Below are 24,430 nucleotides of genomic sequence, written 5' to 3'. Positions count from 1 at the left end.
TATGTATAGGTAAGTAAATACAAGATAATTGAGGAAGGAGATTATACTAACAATCATAAGCAATCAGGGAAGGTATCATGTTGGAGATAGCCCCTGAGCTGAAACTTGAAGGAAGGTAGGGATCTAGGAATTCTAAAGATAAAGATGAAGAGTCAGTACATTTCATTCAGCATACATCTGGTGACACAGGATTTTTTTTTAATTTTTAGTTTTTTTGGGGGGGTTGTAAGGCAATGGAGTTAAATGACTTGCCTAGGGTCAAACAGCTAAGTAAGTATTAAGTGTCTGAGTCTGGATTTGAACTCAGATTCTCCTAACTCCAGAGCTGGAGCTCTATCCTTTGCACCACTTAATTGACCCTAGGATGGGATTTTAGAAGAGAAATTCTGGCTGGAAATGTAGATTTGGGAGTCAAAAGGCAAAAAGATGGTTACAAGATGCATTAATTTACAATCACAAATTAAAAAATCTTGAGAGAAAAGGACAAGGACAGAGGTTAGGGGATATTCATCCTTAGGGGGCAAGAGAAGAATGATGAACCAGTAAAAAAACTGAAAATGAATAGTCAAACAGGCAGAGGAAGAAAGAATACAGGCCTCTGTAGAGCACTATATGATGTCAATCAAATGAGTGAACCAGCCACAAACAAGAAAAGTTAAAAAATGTCTTATAAACAAGAATTACAGAAGACAAGCAGTAAAGAATATCTAAGAGGAAAGTGTTAAAACTAGAGAAATCAAAATGATGACTGAGAAGGGGTCACTAGTAACCTCGAAGAGCATTTTTTAGTTGGGCCAGATGGATTAAACCCTAAATGTTGAACACCTTGATAAAGTTTAGAAGATTGTGTGTGTGTGTGTGTGTGTGTGTGTGTTTGTGCGTGTGCGCATGTGTAGAAAAAGCTTTGAAGTGAGGTGAAAAAAATGGAGAAAAGTAGAGAATGAACTTCTCTAAGAATTGGGCTGGGGGAAAAAAGTGAGAAATAGAATACTAGCATGAGGGAATGAAGGCCAAGTGAAGGTTTTTAACAGATGAAGGACATCTGTGCATAAAGAGACAGAGGTGGGAGGACATGATCAAGAGAAGCAAGCTCCTAAAAGAGAGGAAGGTATGAGATCAAGAGTACAATAAAGGGAATGTTATAGCAAGGAAAGGAAAATGGGAGATCATGTAGTTCATCTGAATTATGAAACAAAGACAAAGGAACTCAGAGCACATGGCAAAAGCAGGACCCTTCTGCACCAAGGAGGAATAGAGACAGAGTAGTATAGGAAACCTAAGGAGGAAAAAAAAAGTTTTGCTCGGTGGAAATGGAAAATAAGGTCACAAAAGGAAGAATAAAAAGGATCATCATCTAGTAAAAAACTATGGTTAGAATAGGGACAGGGACTACTAGGCCTTTGATTTCCTTGGTACATGTAACTTTTAGTTGAGGACTCTCTCTCTTCCAATGCAAGTCATCATCTTCTTTCTGACTTAAAATCTTAAAGCATTACCTAAAGCACTAAAAGGATAAGTAATTTACCTGCCTGGCTTCAAGTTCAGCCCTCAATTCACAAAGACCTCAATATCAACAAACAATGGTGAGCACACTGTCACTTTCTCTAGCAGGAGGGAGAAGCAGGGAAGGTGAGTGGAAAGAGTAATTCAGGGTTATGGTTTGGTGAGGTATGAGAAACCACAATGCAAAAAGGCAAGAAATTCAAGAATATAAATTAATTTTATAATTTAGAGTTCCATATTCCACATTCCATAAATAAAGGAATACAATATAGAAGAAACAGCACTGAACTGAAAGCCAGGAGATCTGGCCTAATCTAACCACTAACAAGCTGCGTGACCTCAGTCATTATAATATAACGTGTGTCCACATGGTCAGTAGCTCAATGCTATCCTCATTGCTACTTTATGCTTCCTGGACCCCTTGACTTGATGCCTTCAATGCCAATGCTCAGTTCTTATTCTTGGGCCAGATGGATTAAACCCTAAATGTTGAACACCTTGATAATTACAAATAATTTAATTTCTAACTCACTTCAAGTGAATCTTCACTTTTATTAATTAATCTTTTCATTCATCTTATATCAATTCCTTCACTGTTTCAAATATCACATTGTTAGGCTTTTAAACTTATAGAAATGGCTACTGAAAAACTATCCCCCCACTATTGACTTTGTAAGTCAATAACCTTGTTTGCTCCTCCTTTGTCAAATGAAATGGAACAGAAAATGTCAAACCACACCAGTATATCTGCCAAAAAAGAGTTGAACACTGATAAAATGACTAAACAAACAAAAAAGTTGTTCTCTGGTTAATAATGTTTGTCCTTCATTCTCTAAGAAGACCATGACATCAGGAAAGTGATGCCATGACAACATGAAATGAATTTGAGTGAGGGGGGTGCCTCACTTTCTCCTCCAGTTATCTAGGTCCAGTGGCCAGATATGAATCAGGATGACTGGAGATGCCCGGGATGCAGGGCAATCAGGGTTAAGTGACTTGCCCACGGTCACACAGCTAGTAAGTGTCAAAGGCTGTATTCGAACTCCCATCCTCCTGATTCCAAGGCCAGTGCTCTATCTAGATGCCCTCTGTTTTGTCATTACTTTGCATTTACTTAGCTGCTCATTGCTCTGAATGGAATGAATTCTTCACACTATTTAAGTCCAATCTTCCCAATTTTCTAACATCAAGCCTAAATTTATCTCTGCAACTTCTACAAATTGGTCTTCCTCTTTATGCCCTCTGGCACCCAACGGAACAAAAAGAATCCCTCTTTTACAGGAAAACTCTACAAATCCTTCAATATAGTTAAGTCTTCTCTTGCCCAGGTTAAATATTCCCAGTTCCTTCAACTTATCCTCCAGACTTATACCTAAGGTCTTCACCATCCTGGCTATCCTCCTTTGGATGCTCTTTACCTAATTAATTGTATGTTATATTGAAATGATCAGAATGAACATAATACTCCACTTTTTTTTTTTAAAGCAGGGCATATATCACATATTTATTTTTAGAAGATATCTTCCTTTTAATGTAGCCCAATGTCACATTAGCTTTTTGGCTACCACATCACACTCACTGTTAATTCACATGGAGCTAGCAATTCATTAAAACCTCAAGATGTTTTTCAGGTTAACTGTTCTAACCATGTCTTGATTTTATATTTGAGGAGATGATCTCTTGTGCTCCAGTCAGTCTTCACATTTATTCCTCCTGAATTTCAATTTATTCGATTAAGCTCTATGCTTGTTAAGAACTCTTTTTGGAACATGACTCTGCCTTTCAGTCTGCTAGCTATCCCTCCTAGCTTTGAGTCATCCAGAAATCTGAGATGAGTGCCCTGTATGCTTTTATCCAAGTTAATGAAAAAAATCTAAGGCTAGATCCCTAAGGCACTCTAAGAAAGATCTCATGACTGACATGACAATGAAGCATTACTGACCACTGCGAGTTTGGCCATTTAACCAACTCAAATACTTCAATTACCATTCAAACCACAGCTCCCTATCAGCCATGAATGAAAAATCATCTGTTAAGTAGTTTCTGTGAAAGTACCCAGAGTAGGGGGTGGCTAGGTGGCGCAGTGGATAGAGCCCCAGCCCTGGAGTCAGGAGTACCTGAGTTCAAATCTGGACTTGGACACTTACTAATTACCTAGCTCTGTGGCCTTAGGCAAGCCACTTAACCCCATTTGCCTTGCAAAAACCTAAAAAAAAAAAGTGCCCAAAGTAGGCTGAACTCTCAGGGTAAATGAAGGGTGCCCCCATTGTATTATACTAAAGGGGATAATATTTGCAAAAAGTTGCACAGTACTGGTTCCCTCTTTCTCCCTCCCCCTAATCAACATTTAACTAGGGAAGACAACAAAAAGAAGTGGCTAGGAAAAGTTCTGAACTGGGAAATCTCAAGAGTTGTCCCCTTGAGTATAAAAGTTGCTATATATCAAAGGTGTCATACTGAAAAATATGACTCAAAGAGGCTTTCCTCCTGGGCATCACTTCATAAAGGAGAGGAAAAACCTAAGAACAAAACAGTTAGAGTACACTAATTGCATAATGACTAAAATGTACAGAGATCCCATTGCTAGGCTTGTGTTCCAAGATGGTCAAAGATAGAAAGAAAAGGGGAGAGAGAGAGAGAGAGAGAGAGAGAGAGAGAGAGAGAGAGTGAGAGAGTGTTTAAGGCTATCTTTAGAAACAGTTTTTAGGAGAATGAAGGACTAGGCACAAGGTTGGTGTTCATCAACTGGGGAATGGCTAAACAAACTGTGGAATGGGAATATGATGGCATATTGCCACCCCCTCAAGCATCAGGGAAGCTTAGGAAGACTCGAATGCATAGAAAGGGAAGTAAGGAGTACCAAGAAAACTTTACAACAAAAGGAAGACTGCAGTGGAGCTACAGAGACCTCAGAGAAGATGTAGTTCAATCCCCTCCTTTTACAAAAGAGGAAACTGAAGGAAGATTGAGTGATTTGCCCAAGGTCACAATGCACTGTCAAAGATGGCATCCGAACAGGACTAAACTGATTCCAGGGTCTGTACTCGGTCCTCTATTGCCTCCCAATACAATAACAGTATAAATCTTAACAATCAATCAATAAATGCTTACTAAGAACACAAACACTCTAAGGCTGAAACTATAAAAAGAGGTAAAAGGCAGTTCCTGCCCTCAAACAGATTGCAATCTTAACAAAGCAAAAATAATATACCAATATAACGTCCAAGCATGGCTTCTGAAGATGTAAGAGAATGCCGCTCTCTCCATAGTTTGCAAAGGGGCCGCTATCTATGGCTTTGCCTATTGATGTTTTATTGTTCTCTGCAAAAAAGGCCATATTAGGAAATAAAGCTGATGTAAAAAAGAGATATTAGTCGATGTGTTATTGCTCTCTGCAGATTTATTAGGAAATATATTAGTAGAAAAGATATTAATTGATGTTTTATTATTCTCTGCAAAAAAAGACTGTCAGGAAATTAAGCCTATGTAGAGTAAGAAAAGACATCGGTCGATGTAATATTGTGCTCAGAAAAGCTATGTTACTAATGCTAAAAGTATGTTAGGAATTAAAGCTGATGTGAAAAGACGTTCGCTTTTAGAAATGAAAAAACCAGAAAGTACAGGTGACGTCGAAAGTAAATAAATTAGCGGATGTATCATGTTTCTCTGCGAAAAATATATTGTTAGTAAATATTAACGTGTGAGGAAGGAAAACCGATGCGTAAAGAAAAGAAGCTTCATGGGAAACGTGAGGCCGGGCCGCGGCCGGGGCTCTGACCTGGCGCAGCGCAGATGCACTTCCACGTTGATCACGGGCGACTCCGACACGCACGGGAGCGCCTGCTTCAGGTCCCCGACCGCCTCGTCCATCCCGCCGCCTCGGAGGGGCGAAGCCAGGAAGGGCAGCGCGGGCGGGCTCGGGTCACGCCTCGCGCCGCGCCGCGCCGGGCCCGAGGCCCGAGTCCCGAGTCCCGAGGGCCAAGCCGGACCAGGCTCGCCGCCCGCCCGAAGCAGCTCGAATCTGCCGCCGGCGCTGGCCCGACCTCGCGACCCGGAACCACTAGGGTCGCGCCCGCCTCCTAACCCCGCGGGAGGAGGGTCACTTCCGGTCCTCGCCCAGCGCAGCCTGGGCTTTCCCCCCTCCCTGCCTCTCTCCCAATCCCCGCGGCGCGGAGGGAGCCCGAGGGGCGGAGAAAAGAGGCCGAGAGCGCGAGGAGGGGGCGGGGAGGAAGGCCGCCCGGGCCGCTGGGGCTCCGCCGCCTTCTCCTTGCCTCTCCCGGGGGCTGCGGGGGGCCGCGGGGGGCGCCTGAGCCCCCCGCCCGCGGCGGCCTCCCCGCCATGGGGAAGAAGCACAAGAAGCACAAGACCGAGTGGCGCTCGTCGTACAACGGTGAGAGCGCCGGGGCCGCGGGCGGGGAGTGGGGGGAGACGCGGCCCTGGGGGGGTTTGTGGGGTCGGGGCGGCCCCGCGTTCCTGCGGCGCGCCCGCCACAATGCCGGCTCTGTGACGACACAGGGCCCGGGATTCCAGAACCCCCGGGAGGGGCGGCCCCGCGCCCGCGGCGCCCCGGATTCCCCCGGATTCCCCCGGATTCCGCCCCGGGGCTGGGGGGCCTCCTTCCGGCCCTCGCCGGGCACGTGACCCTGCCGGGAGGCGGCACCCGTCCTCGGAACCGGCCTCCGCGGGCGCCCCCCAGAGGGGAGGGCGGCGGGCGCCCCCTGCTCCCTCATCTTACAGATGGGGAAACTGAGGCCCGGGGGGCGCCTTGTCCCGGGTGCCTCTGGTTGTGAGTTCTCTGCGCTTCATCAATGCTTATTGATGACTGATTGTAAGCTCCCTGAGGGCAGGGGCTGGCCTGGCCCTTTTTGCTTAGCGCAGTGCCCAACACACTGTAGGCATTTAATAAATATTCATTGCATTGGATTCTAGTCCCTTGTGCCAGTGGCTGGAGCGCGTGCCTGCGGGCTTCCTTGTCCTGCTCAAGTGGCCTGTTGTCCCCGATACCCCTGTACCTTAACCGGCTGTGTTACTGTCCATGCTGCTGGACGTCGCTGGCACTACTGGCACCATCGGTACACCCTGGTACTGGTGGACGTCACTAGTATGCTCTGGTACTACTGGCACCATCAGTACACTCTGGTACTGGTGGACATCACTAGTATGCTCTGGTACTACTGGCACCATCGGTACACTCTGGCACTACTGGCACCATCGTACACCCTGGTACTGGTGGACATCACTAGTATGCTCTGGTACTACTGGCACCATCGGTACACTCTGGTACTGGTGGACATCACTAGTATGCTCTGATACTACTGGCACCATCGGTACACTCTGGCACTACTGGCACCATCGGTACACCCTGGTACTGGTGGACGTCACTAGTATGCTCTGGTACTACTGGCACCATCGTACACCCTGGTACTGGTGGACGTCACTAGTATGCTCTGATACTACTGGCACCATCGGTACACTCTGGTACTGGTGGACATCACTAGTATGCTCTGGTACTACTGGCACCATCGTACACCCTGGTACTGGTGGACATCACTAGTATGCTCTGGTACTACTGGCACCATCGTACACCCTGGTACTGGTGGACATCACTAGTATGCTCTGGTACTACTGGCACCATCGGTACACTCTGGTACTGGTGGACATCACCAGTATGCTCTGGTACTACTGGTACCATCGGTACACTCTGGTACTACTGGCACCATCGGTACACTCTGGTACTGCTGGCATCGCCAGTACAGTCTGGTACTGCTGGTATCACCAGTACAGTCTGGCACTACTAGACATTGCTGGTACACTCTGGTACTACTGGACATCACCAGTACACTCTAGTATTACTGGCATCACCAGTACACTCTGGTACTGCTGGTATTGCCGGTACACTCTGCCTGTACTCTCCTAGGTGATATTGCCCATATTCTGCTAGGTGGCATTCATTGTTCCTGTCTATAAGCTGCTTTAGATCAGGGAATAACTGGACATTGTTGCTGCTGCATTTGAAAAAATGAGAACCAGGTTCAGGAGTCTTTGCTTTAAAATCTTACTTTTCTCTTTCATCTGCAGGGGTGGGGGGTGGGGTCTAAAATCCTTCCTCTAGACTACTTGTTTCTAGTGACTTTGGAAATGAAACTATTCCTCTTGGTAGTACTCAGAAATTTCAAGTCACACCAAAGAGGGGGAGAATGCCTTAATTTCTAAGTGATTGAGTATATCCTTTTGTATATTTTATAGCCAGCCCCTGCTCTGTTCTGTGGCAGTGAAATGCCTCTAGATCAAATCAAAATGTGATCACTCTGTCCCATTACCTTTCCCTATCATATCCCAACTACTTGGACCTGTCCCCTGGTTTCTCTTAACAGTTTTAGCAGAATTGTTAGCAGGACCCCCTTGTTCCTTATAATCAAGGTATGATTTAGGATAATTTTGTTAAACAGAAACCAAGCAAAAGTTAAGTGACTTACCTAGTATCTCTTCTACTTTTTTTGTATTCAAGTGGCACTGGAGAACTCTGAGGCCTAATTTTCCTACCCTTACTTACTATCTTAGGTTTGCTCTGACTTGAAACTAAACCAAGTAGAGATTTGGTTTTGCAGACTTTATGAATATCTTTATTTCTTTTCCACTACAAATGGGAAAGAGATCTTTTTAGTCTTAATGTTTCTTTTTAGTCTTATTGTATCATTATATAGAAATCATTATTGTTTTGTATATCATACGAGTTTATTTGTAGTTGATAAACTGATAGTCCCTAATGAATATCTCTGAGCAAAACTGTATTTTCTAAGGTTCAGATATGCTGGCAGGCCAAGAGGAAGGAAAAAAGATCTCAGCCCAGACTCTAAGCAGATTTGGGTGCAGAAGACTGAACAGCTAGTGGAAACTGGTTGTTTCCCCCTCCCTCAGTAAACCTAGATCCTCTTAATAATCTAGACAAATTTAGCTACTTGTCCCCAACTCCATGCAGGGCATTGTCTCCCTCCATGATGCTTCTGTCTAAATTTCTTTTCCTTTTTTTTTATCTCTGATTTTTGGATCCTCACCTTCCTTTAGGGTTCATTTCAAGTGCTACTCCTTCAAAGAGGACTTTACTGAGTCCCCCAAATTAACTGTATTCTTCTGCCTCCCCCCATTTTTGTACTTATTTTATGTAGATTTTGTGTTCATTTGCCTTTGTGCTTGTTGTTTTCTTTCCCGTGCTCTATAAACTCTTTGATGGACCCTGTTTAGTTTTTATGTTTGTATTATCGTTGTTTCATACTACCTTGTACCTAGTAGGCACAATAAATTTTTGTTGAATTGAATTTTTATATATTCTGTTAAAATTTTTCTCCTACAACTTTGCTGCTTTATATCTAATTCTGCCTTTGGGAGCTAACTAAATAAGTTTTATGTCTTTTTCATGATGATCTTTGTGCCCCATAGTATTCTCCAGGCTAAAAATCTTGACCCTTACTCCCTATATGACTTTGAACAAGGCATTTAAGTTTTCTGATCTTTGTCATTTCATCTATAAAATGATACTTAACTGCAGATGAGTCAGATGATCTCTAAGGTTTCTTTCATCTTTAAATTTTATAACCCATATTTCTTTACTCTTCTAATTCTTAGTGTCCCTCTCATTTCTTGCCACTCTCTCACTACACTGTGCTCCCTTTGATGGTGCCCTTATGGAGTATAGTAGTCCAGATATGATCTAAGTAAGAGTATGGTAATATTCACTTTGTCTGGACATCATACAGTATATTAATTTGGCCTCAGTTGCAAACTCTTTGGGCTGCTACATCATACTCCTAAATCTTTTGAGGTTTTAGTCCACTAAATCTCTAAAAGCTTTTTTGGGGGGGTATTAACTATTTACTATTCAAACTCTCTTTATTTCTGTCTTTTTTTTTGTAATTTTCTTTTGAACCCAAGTGCAGTACTTGATACATAACCAAACTCTTATTCATTGTATTTCGTTTTAATTCACTCTTTTAGACTGCCTCAAGGTATTTTTAGAACATGATTCTATGATAGAGAATTCTAGATATTCCTCCAATTTTGTGTCATTTGCAGATTTCATAAACTTGCCTTTTTTTCTTTGACCAAGTCTTTGGCAAATCGTTAAACAAATCAAGCCAAATGACAACTCTGTGGAACCCCATCAGTGATCTCCCTCCATATTGATGTTATCCTGCTAATCAGTAGACTTGGGCTCTCATCTTATAAACCCATCTTTTTGTCTTCTAAACTGGATGCTGTTTTGATAGCAGATCTTCCCTATCTCATCTTACATTTTTCCTTTAATTTTGTTTAACCACCCCTTCTTGCTTTCATCTCTCCTTAACTGAGCACTGATGAAAATGACCTTAGATCACTGTTTTTTTGGCCTGCAGATTCTGGGACCCCAATACTTCTTCTGTGATTTAAAATGCCCTTTTCAGTGTGCCCAGCTTGTTCTGTAGCACTTTGAGTTTAGTGTCCCTGACAGTTATCTGCTTCTGTGCCATTCATACCGGATTGGTGGCTTCTGTGGTGATTCTGGGAAAAGATGGTAAGAAAGGGTGAGGAGAGAGAAGGCAAAACTACAGAATGCCAGTGCCCTAACCATTTTTGCCCTTTCACACTGGATCTGAAAGAAGGGCATGTTCCCTCTTTCCCCTGCCTCTTTTCTCTACTGAGAGCTTTGTGGAGTAGAGAGCTATCACTATATGGAAGGGAAGGGAAACAGCTACCATCCTAGAAACGTAGCAAGGAGTTTGTCAACTAGACAGTGTTTCTTTAAATAAAATCTTCATTATGAAACTTAAAAATGATTTCTATAAAGAACATTTATTTTGATTTAGATTATGTAGACAAGCCCTTGGAGAAACCATTGAAACTAGTCCTTAAAGTTGGAGGAAGTGAAGTTACTGAGCTCTCGGGATCAGGCCACGATTCTAGTTATTATGACGACAGATCAGATCATGAGCGAGAACGTCATAAAGAAAAGAAAAAGAAAAAGAAAAAGAAATCTGAGAAGGAAAAAGAAAAGCACCTTGATGATGAGGAAAGGAGGAAAAGAAAGGTAAGGAATATCTGAGTAACCCATGGTGATAGTGTTTTGATAACTGTCTCTTACATTCTTAACAGAATTTTTTCTTCCCAAAAAATGTTTTTATAGAAACTTTTTTTTGAAGTCAGTCATTTCATCAAGATGATCTTGGAATCATAGATTTAGAACTACAAATGATTTTAAAACTAATCTGGTGTAACCCTACTTTTTATGAATAAGAAAACTGAGTCTCAAGGAGATTAACGGATTTGTCCAAGATGTTGCAGGTAGTGACTCCAAAGTTTTCAATGTATTAAATCATATACAAAGGAAATTCTCTTCCTTCATATTTAAAAATACAGATTATGGAAAAAAAGAATTGAAAGAAAAGAAATAAAAAGTACCTTAAGTTTATCATTCAGGGTACTAAAATTAAATTTCCTTAGAAGGAAAAATATTTTATATCCTTTATCTTTTACCTTTTAAATGCCCAGTGAGATGCACTATTATTTAATTTAAAAAACTGCTACTAAAAAGAGATCTTCAAAATTCTCCATGTTTATTATCTCCCATAAAAGTATTTCCTGAAATTTAGAAATCTAGGATGTAATAAAAATTTGAAGCTTTTTTGACTTATTGTCACACTAAGAACAGCCGCTGGTTGTTGAGAACAAGGAGGGACATTGAGATTTCTAAGATGTATTTCTTTTACCAGAACATTTTTTTCCTTCCCCAAACTGACAAAATCATGTCTCCCAAATTATATAAATCCCAACTCAGTGATTTGAAGCTAATTGTTCTTAAACCTCACTGCAACAGTAGGTCTTCCTTCTCTTTACTTTTTAGGAAGAGAAAAAGAGGAAGCGAGAAAAGGAGCATTGTGACACCGAGGGAGAGACTGATGACTTTGATCCAGGAAAGAAAGTGGAAGTTGAACCACCTCCAGATCGACCTATCAGAGCATGCCGAACTCAACCTGGTAAGAAGGAAAGATTTTATTTCCATTCAATATCAGAAATATTTTCCAACAGCTCGTCCAAGGAACTTGTCATTATCAAATTAGACTTGACAGTGACCCAAAATGAAGAGGGAGAGTTCTTGCAATACTGAAATACTGACCTTTCCCAAAGAGGAAATATTTATGATTGGTTTAAAAAACAAAACACATCACCAGACATTCCTGCCCAGATTCACAATTTCCACAAAAAGGCTATTAATAACTTAATTATACAAGTCTTTCAACCTTGGAAGATAATGCAGAAATCTTTCTGAATAAAGCAAAAGGAAGTCCGGAATGAAATAGGAAGGATAGTTTTGAAAGTTACCTGTGGACTTTATATATTTGAAAGGAGAAGCACACTGCATACAATATAGAGATTTGAAGTTTCATACACAATCCTCTTTTCCTGTTCTACTTTGTTTATGGAAACAAATTGATAAAACATAAATTATAAATATTAATAAGCCAAGTCAATATTATTTTACTTAGTAATCTTGGCTCCCATGATCTCATTTATCATTTCTATGTTGTTGATTTTCAGATAAATTTAATCAGAACTAATGTCTTTCTTAACCCTCCAGATTTCATATTTCAATTGCTTGTTAGACATCTCAAAGTGTGATAAGCTATAGGCATCTTAAACTTAACCTGTTTAATACTGATTATCTTCTCCCTCATGCCCATTTCCCTTCCAGACTTCCTTGTTAGTGTCTAGGGCATCATCACCATCATCCCAGACACTCACTAGGCTTGAATCTAAGGGTCATGTTCAACTCCTCACTCTCACATATATCCAATCCATTGCCAAGGCCTTTCAGGTTTGTTTGGTATCTCTCAGCTGTGCCCTCTTCTCTGTTACTGCCACCACTCTGGGACAGGGCCTCAGCATCTCACACCCAGACTGTTGCAATACTGCTTTTTGGTTTTCTCCCTGTCTTCACCTTTCTGTCAAATTAATCTTCCTTTATTGCAGATCTGATCTTGTCACTTCCCTTAACCCCCCCCCCCCAATTTGATGACCTTTATTAAGTTCCTATTACTTCAAGGAATAAATATAAAAATCTTATTCTTCCTAATTTTCTTACTCCTTCCCAGTCCCCCCCACCCCCAATTTGTTCTATGATCCAATGACACTGAGCTTGCTATTCTACTCATAAATCCCTCCATCTCCAGACTCCAGGAATTTTCACTGGTTGTTTCTAGAATACTCTCCCTTATCATCTCTGCCTTCTGGCTTCCTTCAAGACCCAACTAGAATACCATCTTGATACCATTTAATGCTAGCACCTTCCCTCCATTGTATTCCCTCCAGTTTATCTTGTCTGTTTGATTTCTGCATAGTTGTTTACATGTTGTCTCCATCAGTTTATGATCTCCTTGAAAGCAGACACTGTCTTGCCTTTGTTTATATCTCCAGCACTTAGCAGAGTACTTGGCACATAATACATGCTTCAAAAATGAATGAATGACTGCTCATTGACTCACTGGCACTATGCTGCATTCTAGGGATTCAATTGGGTCCTGCTCTCAACAACCTCACAATCTAATGGAGACCCAGCATGCAAGTTGCTATGTACAAATAAGATATATTCAGAAGTAGGAGATAATCTTAGAAGAGAAAGAGAAACCTAGACCCCACGGGGGATGGAAAACTTCAAAGGAAGTCAGGGCAACCTGAAAACTGAGGTTAGGAGGGAGAGACTTCCAAGCTTAGGGTGTAGCCAAGGAAAATGCCAAGTCAAGAGTTGGAATGTCTTGTACCAAAAATAATGAGTTCTGGGTTTAGACATGATAAATTTTGCAATTGTTTTATACCAATAGAGGATGCTGGCCTGGGCTTGTGGTCAAAGAGCTTATTTTAAGACATAAACATAGATAATACATGTATACATATGTAAAGTTGCATGCTGAATGTCTCAAGAGTTGAACTAAAAGTGTCATGGGAGGTCTAAGGGAAAGATAAATGCCAGTGGTGGAAAGTGGTAAGGTTTCTTGGAGGAGCTAATGTCCAAGATGTACTTTAACAAGTAAGCAATTTCCCCCTCCAATTAACTTAGACTTCTACTCTGTGTCATGTTATTCCCATAGCCCCCACACACTGTATGTTTGGGATCATTTTTTTATTTTGTCTTGTGAGTTTGGCTGTTGTTTTGAGTGTGCAGAATGATGTTATCTTAGCATCAGGCTAGAAAGTTAGAGCCATTAGAGGTTGTATAAGAACTTGAATGTTAAGAATAGCTGTTCAAATTTTACTAAAGAGGAAAGAGGGAGGCACTGAAGAATTTGAAAGGGACATTGGCATAACTATGTCCACATAAAAGAGTATTCCTGCAGAAGTGTGAAGAATGAGATAAGAGGTGAAAAATAGTGGAAGTAGGAAAATTTGTGGGCTATTTCATAATTTAATATAGCTTTTAATAAGGGCTTGGCCTGGGATTATGGTAGTAACAATTGGAATAGTGATTTGGGAAGACATCATCATAGTCAAGGTCCCAGCCAACATGAATTGAAAGGAAAAGATAGATGAGAACTGTTGAAAAAGTAAAGCTAGACACAATCAGACTTGGCCACTTTGGATGTGAGTCTGAGAAGGGAAAAAATTAAAGATTTAATTCACCAAATGTTTGTTAAACACATATTATGTTTGGGGTGCTTGAGAATGCAAAAACAAACATGAAATTGTTCTTTCCCGTAAGTACTATTTTACTAGGAGAATACAACATGAATACATGTAATACAAAGTAGTCTCAGGAAAATCCTTGGGTAAAATGTGACAGCTAAGGGACACATTAAAAGAAGATAAGGAAAAAAACCAAAAATAATAAGTAAACAAATGAGTAAATAAATAAATAAGAAAGAAGCTAGGAATTCTTTAAGAGGTAGTATTGGGGCTAGGTATGTATTCTAGAAATGAGAGACCATTCAAGAAATAGCATGGAATGGCATGCAATAGGAAATGCCAGGTTCCACTTTAGAATAGAGAATTTATGAAAGGGAATAATGTGATTAAATAAATCTGTAAATGCAAGTAAGAACCATATTGTAAAGAGTTTATCCTAAAGGCAGGGAAGTCGCTTTCGGTAGAGAAACAAAATAGTTATCTGTTTTAAAAATAACAATTTATGCTTGGTATGAGAATCACCATAATGACCCCAGACTTAGTGTTGACTCCTGGTTGGATATTCCCTATTGCAACTCAAAATTTCCAAGTTTAAGTAGTCCATCAGCCTCAACCTCCCCAATAGCAGGGATTATAGGGTTGCTATAGTCAGGGTCATAATGGGGGTATGAGGGAGAGAGTAACCAACATTTTATAGGGTAGCAAAGGAAATCATTTTTTTCCATGAGAAAACAAGGTTAAAATGAGGATTAGTAGATAGGTGTACATATTTTCATTTTCTGAGAATTGTGATCATGTTGAAGTTAAGTCTCTCCATTGATACAGGAATATGAGGAACACATTGTGGGTAAGAGAGTTTGTAGATCAGGAATTTCTGAAGGGCACATTGGAAGGAGTAATTCAAGAAGAATAGGTAGTAGGGGCCGACTGCAATTTCAGATGTTGAGAAGATTCAGACAAAAACTTCTAGAATAAGATTCTAATTTAGAATGCTGGTTTGATGATCATTTGCTCATTCCATCTTCCAAGGCCTGATTGCTTGCTTGATGGTGGTGGAAGGTTATAGGGATAGGTAGCTACACTTTCAGATTGCAGATTTAATTTTTGATCATTGCACTAGTACTTTAGACTCTAAAATCACAGGTGACTTTTTTTTTGCCCCCTAAATCTGCCCCATCTTCTTAGTTCCTTGTTGGTGGAATACTTCGGAATGGTGATACTAGTTTAAATTTTAATTTCGTCTTTGATCATTCTCCCCACTCTTCCTTTTTCTCTTTCCCCATGCAATTTAGTTGTCAAATCCTCTCAATCCATTTCTTTTTTATTCCCTCCTGCTTGAACTATTATCAGAATCTCCTAATTCTGCCTTCAATCACCATGATATGCTAGACTCTGGGGGAAAAAAATATGATGCAGTCCCTATGGTCAAGAAGTTTACATTCTATGGGGTATTTATAACATGTACACAGATAAGGAAATGAATACAAATTTGAGGAGAAAACACTACTTCCAGTTTCCCCTTTTTCTCTTCCATCCTTCTTGTTTAAGGAATCTTCTTTAGCTAATCCTACCATTTCCCTGCTGGGAAGAAAACTTCATTGACTTCCATTGTTTATAAACAACACTGGCTACTACTCCTTTGACTAACTTTCCAAACCTTCCACAATCAAACAGTAATCAACATTGCAGCTTAATATTTCTTATTACTTCCTTTAATACCTACTCATGCATATACATGCACACAGTAATCCAGCCTATATATTAAAGTTTTAATAAATGAAGTTTTCTTAAATATTCCTATAAGTGATTAAACTTTTGTTAATGCTACTAACTTGAATGTTTTGTTGGGGTTTTTTTAATTTGAAAAAGGGAAAATATTCTTTAGGTCTTACAGATTTGGTTTTTTAATTTAAGCAGAAGTTTCATGTCAAAATAGATTGCAAAGGAAGCTAGTGAAATTATAAATATGTGGATACTCATTTAATCAGTCTCTAAAATTCATTAGAATTCGACTTCATTTAAAATCAAGTGAGTTTATATTCACAAATTGGAAGTCTGTTAAGAAGTAACATCAGAGTTTTCTGGATTGACTACATTTGTTAACTCCTTTTTTATATTGGCAGCTGAAAACGAGAGCACCCCCATCCAGCAATTGCTAGAACATTTTCTTCGCCAACTCCAGAGGTAAATCCTGGGTTTGTAGAAATAGCCAGTATTCAAAGACTTAGAGGATCCCATGCCCACCCAGTGTTGAGTCTCCCAATTTTACATTTTGATATACGTTTTTTAATTTTTAATTTAAATCATGTTAATCCAACTTTTCCACTTTTTTTGGGGGGGGTCACTTTTGCTGTCATTGGTTACTTCAGTAACTCAACTCCTTGATAGGACCCATGTAAAGCCTACTTTTACTGAATTTTACTCTAGTGAAAATTCATTTTATTTTATGTTGAAGTGAAAGGTTAATCTTAAGCTTACTTTTCCTTCCTAATTCAAACCAGAGTTTTTCCACATGGGGTATTTCAGTTCAGATTTTTTTTACCTCCACTTTAATATCCATATATACATATATATATATATATATATACACACACACACACACACACACACACAGAGTGAGTGTGTGTGTTCCATTGTGTGTATATGTATATTATTAGACAGGTGATAGACTGTTGGGTACAACCAAGTATATAAATAAATGTGAAAAGAGGAAAATAAGCATTTTCTAACTTTAAATTAAGATCTGAGGAATTTCCTGCATGCCCAAGGTCATTGATTGCTACCTTGGAAACCAAGCCCTTAGTCCTTCCTTATATGAGAAAGTAGGGGAAAGGTATATTCTAGGAAAAGACAAATAGAAGAGGGAAGGAATGCTCAGTCAGAATCAGGTACTGTCTATTTCTCCTTTTCACCCTAAATCACACAGAGCCCTGGATAAGCAAGAGGCCTTAGTGAATTGAGCTCCCAGAGTGTGGGCATCATTCATTTATGTCCCATCCTCTTCAGCACTTCCTGGATACCCTATGTATCCCTCAAGTGAGACCCAGCATTTAGACACTGTTTTTTAGAATCTGCCATGGGAATCAGTTGGAAAATTATTTTCAACCACAGGCATTTATTAAGTACCTGCTGTGTTCTAGATAGTCACTCAGTAAAGATTTGTTAAGTCCCTTCATTGTGCCTGGCACTGTAATGGAGGAAAACAGTACACAAGAAGAAGATATAAATGAGGGGCCAGGGAGAGAATGCCTCCTCTCCCCCAGGGGCATGTGGAAATGGGAAGGAAAGGAAATGCTCTAGGTACTGGGTTAAGTACTAGTGATACAAAAATTATAAAATAATCTCCTGACCTCAAAGAGTTTAAAGTAAAGAATAAAAAAGTAGGAAAAATTTTATACTGATGAGAACATTCATAATATCCTTACTGTAGAAGATGAAGGTTTTTATTCATTCTCTTTATTAAAATCTAAATTCTGAACATGAAACTTTAGTTTTGGACAGTTATGTCTAATATGGTTCTGTATTTTAAAGTATTTTGCAAAATTTACAGATAGGAACTTGGGATTCCCTGATAAAATTAAAGATTTATTCTTCGTTTTTAGAAAAGATCCTCATGGGTTTTTTGCTTTTCCTGTCACGGATGCAATTGCTCCTGGATACTCCATGATAATAAAACATCCCATGGACTTTGGTACAATGAAAGACAAAATTGTAGCTAATGAGTACAAATCAGTCACGGAGTTTAAGGTAAATTGTTTTGGCAACTGAATGTGTTACTCTAAAGCTATGTTCTTTTAAATTTTTTTCTGATTAAGAAACTTGAATCATTCTATCTGTTTTACCAGTTGAAAATTCATTATTTCATTTTACACTGAAACAGATTCTTTCCTGGTTACTACTAAACTTTCCAGTCTCTACTCAGGTTGGAAGCTGATCTTTATAAGGTGCCTTACAGTTTACCAACCTTTTTACATTTGTTACTGCTCTGATTGTCCAGCAGCCCAAGTAGGTAGGTAGTACAAATATTAATGCACCCATTTTATAACAGGTAGCTTGATGAATTTCATCTCCAGATTCTGACTTGCCTTCCCATTCTTGAACTTCTGATGACAAGTGTGATGGGGGGAAATGTATCTTGGTAAGCTAACAAATGCTTACCATCCCTTTCCTGAGTTTTGTATTCTGGAAAAAAATTGACTTTGATATAAGTCACAAGACTGTGCCAGATAAGGGTTTGTGCGACAGGCAATCACATGATAAAGCCTAGAAACCCATCTTTGGAGGCAGGAGGCCCAGGGTAGAGTCCTCCCCTTCAGTTTTCCCTCTTGGGCCCAGGGTAGAGTCCTCCCCTTCAGTTTTCCCTCTTGTACACTAGTTTAGTCACACACTACTTACAATTGTATATTAAAAAAATAATGCATGTAAATGTGAACTATTATTGTATGGACTCATAAGAATTGTAGGAATAAAGATTTTTCTTAGTTGAGCTTGTAAAACATAACTGGATACATCTTTTCTGTTTCTATAATTGAGTAAAGTTTTTGAATGTAGGTTGACAATTAGAAATAGTTTTTTTTAGCTAAAGAACCAAAATGTGCAATTTTCTTGGTTTTTAGATAGAATCATCAGACTGTAGTAGTAGTGTTTTTGAAAACCTTAACTATTCTGGAGGTTACAGTTAATTTATTTCAAAGCATAATTTTTCCCATTTGAGTTCTCTTAAGAATCAGTCAGAATTAATTCTGTGCTGCTCTATGAGAGGCAGCAGGATAGATAGATAGAGGGCTGGCCTTGAAGTCAGGAAAATCTGGGTTCAAGTTATTTATCTGATTTTTTTAACTTTACATTTTTAGCTACATTTTGTGTCTCAGGCAACTCTCTGAGAATTGTTGAGTGGTTGTACTGTATTGGTTTAGGAAATTTCCAGATCAGGAATTCCCCAACCTAATAAAAAAAACATGTTACAGTAAGATTAGACAATTTTTCTGTTGGATGTTACTTGCAATATACCTGGAAAAGATTATCCAAATCCAGGAGAATTATAGAATCTTAGAGTTAGAAGTGACCTTCAGCTAGTCTAACTCCTCAAAAAGTGGTTATCCACTCAAATACACTGATAAAAAAAAATCACCTCATTTAGCAGAACTTCTTTTTTTTTCAGGTTGTTTGTTTTGTTTTTGGTTTTTGGGTTTTTTTTTTTTTTGCAAGGCAGTGGGGTTAAGTGGCTTGCCCAAGGCCACACAGCTAGGTTAATTATTAAGTGTCTGAGGTCAGATTTGAACCCAGGTACTCCTGACTCCAAGGCTGGTGCTTTATCCACTACACCACCTAGCCACCCCAGCAGAACTTCTAAATGTTTATTTTTTTCCCCTTTGGAGATTCTTTATTTTTGTTTTTTGGGGGGTTTTATTTATTTATTTTGAATTTTATAATTTTTCCCCTAATCTCACTTTCCTCCTCTCCCACCCCCCAAAGAAGGCAGGATTGTTAGTCTTTATGTTGTTTCCTTGGTATACATTTATCTAAGTTGAATGTGATGAGAGATAAATCATATCTGAAGATTCTTTTCTAATTCTTTTCTAAGAAAGTAATTTTAGCATTTCCATTTTTCCTATTTAAAAGCTACTTGTATAATTTTCTTGTGCTGAAAATTAAGAATTATTTCAAAAAGAATTGCTACTTTTCATTACAGAATTTATTTGTTCTATCCAGAAAAGAGTTAGACACTGGGGAAAGCTAGCAACTTTTACTGTTGCATTTCTCTTAAAAATCCTTTAGGACAATGTCTTTGAAAACAATTTCTTAAGCAGTTAGTTGAAATATTGCCTGAGAGTCAACCATTATCCATGCAGTGCATTTCAGCCTTTTTGTTTGTTTTTTCTCTCCCTTTACAGGGTAGTATCTGGAACTGTGGTTAGTTGCTATTTTGTGGCCTTTCAAACTTGAAATCTTTCTGTGTTTTGTATTTTTCAGGCAGATTTCAAACTGATGTGTGATAATGCAATGACTTACAACAGGCCAGACACTGTGTACTACAAGTTAGCCAAGAAGATACTGCACACAGGCTTTAAGATGATGAGCAAAGTAAGGAATCTATTAAAAACAAAGAGCCAGAAAAAACAAAGACTCTTAAAGTTTATACATAGAAGGAAAAACTCTCAATCATAGTGATTAACATTATTCCATCCATCTGTCACCTCTTTTTAGTGCCAGTGATCGCATCTGCAGTGTAGGATTAGCCTCATGGGTATCACTGTCAAACCCCTTTCCTCCAAACACTTTCTTTTCTCTTTCTACACCAACTTATGACCAAGCTGGGATATTTTATTGGGGGTAGAAATTTAAAGTTGATGATTTCGAGCATGGAAGTAAAAATCTTGTTGGATTTCAGTCACCTCCTCTGGGCCTTTAACTTAATGGGCCTGCCAAAATGCTCAGCAGGCCTCAGGCTCCTTTGACATTCTTGGTGCTCTAAACCCACTGTACCAGCCTGCTCTGTAAACTACGTTGCATGTACACGACATCATTTACTTGCGACTGATTACCGTGTCAGGTAAGATGAGGTATCTATGTGTGTTCTTTTGTATGTTCTGATTTTATTTCCTTGGAAGCAGTTTAAGTAGCCAGTCTGCTAAACAATTTGGTACCATGCTACCATGACCAAATCATGCTGCATCGCCATGGAACATTAGCCATTAGGAATGAAGTAAGGGCCATGGCCATTCCCATCCCATCCCATTTTCATAGCGCCTTGGCTATGCGGGAAAGGTAAAGTCCCTGCCGCTCTGTCCTTTCTGATTCTAGGAACGGCTGTTAGCTTTGAAGCGCAGCATGTCGTTTATGCAGGACATGGATTTTTCTCAGCAGGCAGCTCTTTTGGGCAATGAAGACACAGCTGTTGAGGAACCTGTCCCTGAAGTTGTTCCTGTCCAAGTAGAAACAACCAAGAAATCCAAAAAGCCAAGTAAAGAAGTTATTAGGTAAAGGTGTTAAAGAAAATGTATGCAAATGTTTGCTTAAGCTTGGTACTCACAAGTGAAATAACTTGCCAGTCTCGTTTTTCCAAAGAAGTTATGTGCAGGATTCACATAAGATTTTATGGAGAGGAGCACTGTACTGAGAATTCCAAGATCTTCTAGGCTTGACTTGATTTGCAATTCAGAGGGTATCTTTAGCTAAGTCATTACACCTTCATCTTTTTAAGTGAGATGTTAATGTTTACTTCTTGGCCACATCAGGTAGATGATGAGAATGTAATTTGCCAGGTTCTTTGAGCTCCTCTGAAGAAATGCATGTCAACATATGACATTATTTGCTATACAGGTAAAATTCCATTATAAGCAAGATTGCCAGATAACAAAACATTTTCAACAACCTCCTGTTTATCCATTTCAAATGCACTTAATACAACTAAATACTGACACATCAAAAGAATTTGAAAATTCCCTTCATTTGTCTTAATTTGATCTGTATCAGAAATGTGTTACTGCTTTTTTAACCCTTAGTACTAATAAGTCTGATTGCTTCACTGTTCTGTATTCTTCCTTAGGAACTCTTCTTGGAAAGACAACAGATTAAATCATTGATTAACATAATGCATAAAGTCTGATCTGGAATAAACATCTTTGCACATGCTTGGCTAGATGTTGTCAGTCCCCAGTACACATGCCAGATGGTGTCCCACGGGACTCTTCATCTGGCATGTTGGTCAGAATTAATGCTGTTTACCATTGCCTGCTGTCACTGTCATCCGGGGGTTCTCACAGGTCTCCTGGCTAGGGCGCACAGGGTGTGGTCGATGGGCAGAATTCTGAAAGCTGAGCTGCTGCTGATCCTCCTGCTCCTTGCTCCTCCTTCATGTACAAAAGGCATAGTATGTGTGCTGATGCCAGCCTGTTGTCAATTCTCACTTTTTCAACACATTAAATGAACACTTCAACATTCTAGGGAGCTTCTTTTGACTTTCTTTCCAGCAGGCCCAGTGGCTTTCTGACTTCCAACTTTTCCTGATCCCCTTTCCTGCCTATCTTCTTTGGCTTGTCAACCTTTTTGTTTGCTTTCACTGTCTTATCACTGTCTAAGCCTAAGCAGGCATTCAGCTAGTTTGCTTCAAAATGGTAAAGGAGGAGAAGTCAGGGAGAGTGAATGACCTCGACCCTTCCCCCCCATGATTTTTTTCTTTTAGTGTAAAGCAATGTGGCCTCCATAGATGGCAGCACTAATTGTAGTAGCAGTTTAGTCCCCCTGTTTCCTTTTCTTTTTATGCTTAAAATTGCTTGAGTTCAGCTATGCAAAATAAGAAATCGAAAGGCAGTTAGAATAAAGTAATTTATCAAAGAATGGGAAAGTTTCTGAACCCTTAAGTCTTTTCTCTTTCCATCTCTGTGCCTTCATATCCAGTATCTCATGGGATCAAGAGAGGAAAAAATATTGGGAGATAGATAATAGGGCCTAGATGGGTTAACATAGTGCCCTACCATCTCCCCCAGTTTGAATTTGCAGTTTCCACTATTTTTCTTTAACATTGAGATTAATTGAGAGTTAATTTTATTGGTGCCAACACTGCCTACCAAATGGCTATTGTGTGGTTCCACAGTGGTCTGAGTATGTTCCAAAGGAAGGGCAAAAGACTTATTATAGCAGGCAGTTTACCAGATTACATTCTTTAATTCTCAGAGAATAATAATATAAACAAAGATTTCAGACTCCTGACTTCATGACACATCCATTGGCATTTTTAATTATTCCTCAGTCTAGTTAGTATTGTTTTAGGTAAAAATAGCATGTATCATAGCCATTTCTCTAGAACTAACTATACTTGAAAATATATAATTTGCTTATCTAAGTCACTTGTGCATTAAACCATTAATACCCATTTGTTAACCTCATTAAATATGTTGTGTACCTGAAAATATCAACTGCCAGTGATTTCAGTGCTCTTCTCTTTCTGCCTAATCGTGAATTGAAACAGGCATAAGGGGAACAGCACAGGAAATAACTTTAATCTTTAAAATCTAGTTGCATTATTTTATGTGAGCTTATAGTAGTAGATTAGGGGAGCAGATATTTGAGGGCTGCCAATTTAGTTAATTCTTAATGGTATGGATATATAGGTGTTCTTATTGATAAATGCATTTAGATGTGTTTGTACATATATGCACCCATATAAAATGCAAATGTCCTTATACACTCAATCTCATGTTTTTCTGCCTCCATAATAATCTTTTTGTCATACTTCTCTCATATAATCATAGAGCTGAAAGGGACCTTGAGAGACCATCTAGCCCAGCCCCATTCCTCCAGGCAGGACTGTATTCAAACCATCCCAGAAAGATACCTGCCCACCATTTTCTTAAAAATCTCCAGAGAAGGAGACTCCACAGCCTCCCTTGGTAATGCATTCCAATGTCTCAAAACTCTTATAGTCAAGAAGTTCTTCCTACTTTGTAACCTAAGTTCCTCCTACTGCAATATAAGTCCATTCCACTTGGTTTTTCCCCCACTCAGTGGAAGCAGAGACGAGCTGCTCACCACCACTCAAACAGTGACCCTTCCTCTACTTGAAGACTGTTAGACAGTCCCCTGTGAGCCTTCAAGACTAGCCTTTCTTCTGAGGGGCTTTTGCTTAAATTGTTAATTCATGTTTGTCACTTTTCTGCATTAGTGCTTTTAATGGCTCTGAAATGTTTGTGGCTTTTTAATCGCCTATTGTGTGTTTTTTAGGTTCTGATGTGTTTTTGATTGAGGTGTTGTCTTTAGGAGACCTCAGTTATTTCTCACTTTTATGTCAGCATTTTGCTTTGTTTTTGTTATGATAACTTCAAAGAATGGATGAAAAGTAATTAAGTTTTGAAAATGTAATTTGGAACACTCCTAGTAAATGTAGTTCATGTTTCCAACTTAAAATTTATATCAACCTTTTTTAGCCAGAGCATAGTAGGGATGGAGGTTGGGAGGAGGTGGGTGAAACAATTTTGTATTATAATACTTATCAGCAGAGTGCAATGGTATAAGGTGTGTTAGTTGTGTATTGTTCTAAAGGTTACTTAATGAGTTTTTCTCTGTATTTTAGCTGCATATTTGAGCCAGAAGGAAATGCCTGCAGCCTGACAGACAGCACAGCAGAAGAACATGTGTTAGCCTTGGTGGAACATGCGGCTGATGAAGCTCGGGACAGGATTAACAGATACCTCCCAAACAGCAAGGTGGCACACATGTCATTTTGGAATCAGAAGGGCTAGTTAGGATTTTTAAATGTCAAAGCATACCTGAATTAATT

The 24,430-nt window shown here is 39.4% G+C and overlaps 2 protein-coding genes across 11 annotated transcripts in view; one reads left to right on the top strand and one right to left on the bottom strand.

Annotated features, from left to right (window-relative positions):
* TRIP13 (thyroid hormone receptor interactor 13) overlaps positions 1-5,616 on the bottom strand; it is a 446,990-nt gene extending 441,374 nt beyond the window's left edge. The window contains exon 1 of the mRNA XM_074202010.1: positions 5,282-5,616. Coding sequence (XP_074058111.1) covers positions 5,282-5,373 — 92 coding nt within the window. The 5' untranslated portion in view covers positions 5,374-5,616. The remainder of the gene's footprint in view (positions 1-5,281) is intronic.
* An 18-nt stretch (positions 5,617-5,634) lies between these two features.
* The window catches only part of BRD9 (bromodomain containing 9), a 43,887-nt gene continuing 25,091 nt past the window's right edge, over positions 5,635-24,430 (top strand). For 2 of the 10 annotated variants that reach the window (XM_074206779.1, XM_074206778.1), the window contains exons 1-9: positions 5,637-5,893; positions 10,344-10,564; positions 11,378-11,510; positions 16,275-16,335; positions 17,754-17,898; positions 20,125-20,235; positions 20,956-21,131; positions 23,406-23,543; positions 24,224-24,356. In XM_074206779.1, the coding sequence (XP_074062880.1) occupies positions 5,842-5,893; positions 10,344-10,564; positions 11,378-11,510; positions 16,275-16,335; positions 17,754-17,898; positions 20,125-20,235; positions 20,956-21,131; positions 23,406-23,543; positions 24,224-24,356 (1,170 nt within the window). In that variant the 5' untranslated portion in view covers positions 5,637-5,841. Of the gene's footprint in view, positions 5,894-10,343; positions 10,565-11,377; positions 11,511-16,274; positions 16,336-17,753; positions 17,899-20,124; positions 20,236-20,955; positions 21,132-23,405; positions 23,544-24,223; positions 24,357-24,430 lie in introns of all 10 variants that reach the window. The other 8 variants (XM_074206774.1, XM_074206777.1, XM_074206775.1 and 5 more) reach the window with 8 other exon arrangements.

The sequence above is a fragment of the Macrotis lagotis genome, chromosome X, assembly GCF_037893015.1.
Source record: "Macrotis lagotis isolate mMagLag1 chromosome X, bilby.v1.9.chrom.fasta, whole genome shotgun sequence".
Taxonomy (NCBI): domain Eukaryota; kingdom Metazoa; phylum Chordata; class Mammalia; order Peramelemorphia; family Peramelidae; genus Macrotis; species Macrotis lagotis.
This window is presented reverse-complemented; position numbering and strand designations above follow the sequence as displayed.